A 4597-nucleotide genomic window follows, 5' to 3' on the forward strand; every position below is an offset into this window, starting at 1 on the left:
ATAAAAACTTCTAAGTTTACGAAAGGCAACATTTTCTTATTACAATATTGAAGAAAGTAGTGAGAACTTAAGTAGATTATATCCCTGTTGATTTTTTAAAAAGAGACAATATCCAAATATGTATGTGAGGATTTAAATTCATTTTGCAGCAGTTAGGATGAAATTGCCGCTAATAGTAAAACATAACACGACTTCTACTTTTTCCGTCCCACTAACCGCCGCAATATATCAATTTTGTGGAAGTTACACCATGCCAAACTAATTGTAGAACCGCTCCTTTTCACTGCATCAACTGCTACCATTATTTATTTTGCGGCTAATTTTTTAACCATCACTATCTACTGAATTTGTTGTAGTGTATATAAATATAGGGTAAAATATATTTTTTATCTTTGAAGTTTGTTAAAAGTTTTAAAAATATCCTTAAGTTTTATTTTGTTTCAATTTTATCTTAAAAATTTTTTATTTTTCTCAAATTTATCCCTAATGGCTAATTTTTCAAAAAAATTATGACCAATTCAACAATAATTTTACAAGAATAACTTTCAACGCAAACAAATCAAATATAGTTATCATGCATTATTATTGGATTTGTTTTAAACTTTTTGAAAATTTAGTTGTTAGGAGTATATTTGATTCAAATCAAAATTTTATAGAACAAAATTAAAACAAAATAAAACTTAAGGATATTTTTAAAATTTTTGATAAATTTTAGAAAAAAAAAATATACTTTACTCATAAATATATTTATACATATATTATTGTTTAATTTATTTTTAATATATTTTTTATTTTAATATTTATTTTATACAAATAATTATTTTGGTCACTGAGATTTTGTATACACGTAATTGTACACAATATTCAACAGAAAGTTGAATTAATTCACTATATATATTATATACACCAAATGAAGCAAATGTAATCCATATAGTGTAAGTATTATAGTACCCTAAACTAAAACTCCTGCGGTCCTTCCCCCTTAAATTCCTTCTTCAAGACCATGTCCTCTTATATGAGTTTAAATTGAACATAGTCATTATCTCCGACATGTCTCAATAGTGAGAGGAATTGTATGTTTATTAAATATATTGGTTGTTATAGTGTCTAAAATATAGTGTTTAACTTATTAAAAGAAATTAAAAATTAATATTTAATTTAAAAATATAAATTAAATAATATTTAAATATTTAAAATTTGTAATAAAAAAAAAAGTTAAAAAAACTAGACAATAAATAATAGACACTGTAGAATTAGTTAAATATATTTAACAAATATTCTAACTAGGGGTGTGCATGGCCCGGTCCGGTCCGAAGACCCGGCCCGGTTCCGAACACTTTAGGGACTAATTTGGTGTGATTTCATCGGGTCTAGGGCCGGGTATGGGTCTCAAAAATAGACCCGGTCATAATTTCGGGTCGAGTCCGGGCCATAGCTCGGGTCACCCGAAATCGGCCCGGTGGCCCGGTCATCATATATAATTAATATTTTGTGTTATTAGTGATGGATGATGGCTATTATTATGTGAAATTTAAGTGTTGTAAACCTTAATATTTTGTGTTATTAGTCATTATATATAAGACTATAAGTTAATATTTTATGTTTAAAATGCATAAGACTTTAGACTAATGCATAATCTTGTGTTATTTATATTGATTTAAATATTTAGTGTTATTAGGCAATATTAGTATTGATTATGGTTATGCTTTAATTTTAGAGAAGAGTTGGTTCTTAGTATATATTTCTAAGTGAATTTTACCATGTCAAATAATGATTGGAGTCTTGGAAATTTAGATATTTTTACATGCTAACTTACAAGAAAGTATCAAGGTAATATAATGTTAACGGCCCGGTTTTCACCCGGTTTTTACCCGGTATAATCGTGGCCCGAAAGTGTATAGGTTTCATCGGGTCTAGGGTCGGGTTCGGATCTAAAAAATAGGCCCGGTATATATTTCGGGTCGGGTCTGGGTCACACCAAACCCGGTTTCACCCGACCCATGCACACCCCTAATTCTAACCATAACTATATCCATCATAAGACTACTCATAAGTGATATTGATTGTTTTTAATACATGTATTATTTATGAATATACAAGAATTTGTTCTGAATATAGATCCGTTTAAGCAATCCTTCTGGTTACTACATAAGACTACTCATGGGAGATGTGAAAGCATGGATATTACTTCTGGGGAAGGGGTTTGAAAATCAGTTTTGCGCCTTCGATCAAGAAACGCAGGCCTCATTGGTGTTGTGACCATGTCAATTTTGAATGTCAAGAGTGCCACGATCTCTGACATCGGAGGTCTTAGATTTGCAAGTGGCTGGAGGCAGAGGAATGCCACGTGGAATGCTTGCATAACATCTTTCTCCACGAACCCCTCTTCTTTCAGCTTTGGATCTACAAGCTCCATAATCTTTGAGTTCTCATAAAGTTTCCATGCCTATTTCATCAACATAAAAAAGATGAGTCTAGTTCATTAAATAAGAATCTAACTAGCTTATGTTTCTCTAAATTATTGAGATTTAATAGAGAGTTGAGAAACTTTACATATTCAGGGAGGTACTGCATTTCCAATGACAAAGTGAGATCTGTGTTTTTTCTACAACAAATAATTTCGAGCAACAGAACTCCAAAACTATAGATATCCGCCTTTTCTGATAATTCTCCTCTTAAAGCGTATTCAGGTGCTGTATAACCCCTTTTTCAAGAAATTAAAAGAACATACAGGAAATTATGCTATTTGAAACACTGTATACTTAGGTTCATTTACTTCTTAAAATGAATAATTGCATACTAACTTACCAACTTGGAGACATTTCTAACTAAGGCTAACTAACTTTAGCAATAGTGTGGTTACTTGGGATATGTAATAAATGACGATAAGTAACATAAACTGCACCCAAGACCTTAGTCTAATGGTGAAAATCTTTGCTTTACAATATGTGTTGCGTACTCAGGTTTGAGACTTGATTAGGGTCAATAGTGGATGAGAACTCTTAATATTTTGTGTATAATTGTGTGTGTGTAGTATAGATGTGTGTTGTAATATTATAATACCCAAAATTAGAGGCTATCCAATTTATGACCCCAAAAGAAACATGAATAGAAAACTTAAATATAACACGAGTAACATGGTGAATATGCAGCTAGCATACATAGTAATTTAAAATATTTAATAATTGGACTTACAATGTTCCAGCGAATTGTGTGCTAAGATAAGCTTGGTCTTCAGGGAAGAATCTGGCAAGGCCAAAGTCTCCAATCTTGGGATGAAACTTATCATCAAGAAGAATGTTGCTTGCTTTGATGTCTCGGTGAACAATTCTTAGATGTGAATCCTCATGAAGGTACTGCAATCCCCTTGCCACGCCTAGAACAATTTGGAACCTAGTGCTCCAATTCAGGAATCGATCAGCATTGTTCCCTGCATCAGGGGAATTTTCAAAGTTTCAATTTGCTCTGTTTAACCAGTTCTAAGCTCTTGTGGGAATTATAAAAAGAAGGGATACCATATATGAAGAAGTCCAAACTTCTGTTCTTCATGTATTCATAGACAAGTATCCTTTGTGGTCCATCTATGCAACATCCAAGAAGGCGAACGAGATTTTTGTGTTGGATACTTGTGATCAACCTCACCTCTGCCAGAAACTCTCTTTCTCCCTGCTGGGATTTGTTCAAAGATAGTTTCTTAAGAGCAATTAGTCTTCCATCCATCAACTTTCCCTACCAAAACCAAAAATGCACTTCAGGATCAGCCATACATACGTTTTGTATTAGCCTCAACTTTGTAATCATACCCGATAGACAGGCCCAAATCCACCACTTCCAAGAAGATTAGTAGGAGAAAAATTCTTGGTTGCTCTTCTTAATATCTGGTAGTCAAAGTAACTAATTGTCCTAAGGTTCCCACTCAACAACTCCATGGATCCTGGGTACACACAACAATTTTAATTTTGTCCTCCATTATAAGTACTAGTATTTTTAATAGCGTTTAAGAAAATAATTAGCTATATCTAACATTTTTTCCTCTTAATAGCGTTTAATCATATATTGTTGGGTACACACACCAATATATGATTAATAACAAATGTGAAATTAATTAAAAACGTATTAATACATACTGTGCCACGTTTCAAATTCAGTTACCTTGCTGTTGTTTAGATGAAAACATCATATCCATAACTTCTGCTGTTTCAGTAAGTTTCCCTAATTAAGAAGCCAACCCCCACAAATTAATATAAACAAATATCTTTAACATAGATTCTGTTCTCAAATTAAAACTACCTTGTTTGCCTTTAGTAGTTTTAGGAGGTGTTGTATTTTTGCTCCCTTTGATACGCTTCCAAAATACAACCAAAATTATCAACAATACGATGAACATCACTATCCCTCCAAGGAAGAACAAAGTTGTATCAGTTTTCTTAGGGGATGGCTCTTCATTAGATGCTGGAGGTGGTGGATCCACTGCGATGAAACAAATTAAAACTATCAAATTCATAGAACTTTTCATTCATTCCTGTTCAAAGCTTTGACAAAAGAATACTAACCTAAGCCGGGAAAATCATAGAAAATGTCATTTCTAGGCATATGT

The 4597-nt window shown here is 32.4% G+C and overlaps 1 protein-coding gene across 1 annotated transcript; it reads right to left on the bottom strand.

Moving 5' to 3' along the window:
- Positions 1–2031: 2031 nt before the first annotated feature.
- Positions 2032–4269, bottom strand: LOC112738202 (cysteine-rich receptor-like protein kinase 44). Its single transcript, XM_025788540.3, has 6 exons — positions 4153–4269; positions 3804–3934; positions 3516–3729; positions 3196–3430; positions 2554–2704; positions 2032–2446 (listed from the first exon to the last, which is right to left on the bottom strand). The coding sequence occupies exons 1-6, from the start codon at positions 4184–4186 to the stop codon at positions 2159–2161; spliced, it is 1053 nt and encodes a 350-aa protein (XP_025644325.2). The 5' UTR covers positions 4187–4269; the 3' UTR covers positions 2032–2158.
- Between the last annotated feature and the right edge of the window lie 328 nt (positions 4270–4597).

The sequence above is a fragment of the Arachis hypogaea genome, chromosome 13 (genome assembly GCF_003086295.3).
Source record: "Arachis hypogaea cultivar Tifrunner chromosome 13, arahy.Tifrunner.gnm2.J5K5, whole genome shotgun sequence".
NCBI classification, from domain to species: domain Eukaryota; kingdom Viridiplantae; phylum Streptophyta; class Magnoliopsida; order Fabales; family Fabaceae; genus Arachis; species Arachis hypogaea.

What these genes read in the sequence shown, in the direction of transcription:
- LOC112738202 (XM_025788540.3), bottom strand. Translation starts at nt 4,186, where the DNA reads ATGGATATGATGTTTTCATCTAAACAACAGCAAG. An exon ending in TTCATCTAAACAACAGCAAG is followed by an intron (nt 3,935 to 4,152) that starts GTAACTGAATTT and finishes GTGTGTACCCAG; the next exon opens with GATCCATGGAGTTGTTGAGT. An exon ending in GATTTGGGCCTGTCTATCGG is followed by an intron (nt 3,730 to 3,803) that starts GTATGATTACAA and finishes TGGTTTTGGTAG; the next exon opens with GGAAAGTTGATGGATGGAAG.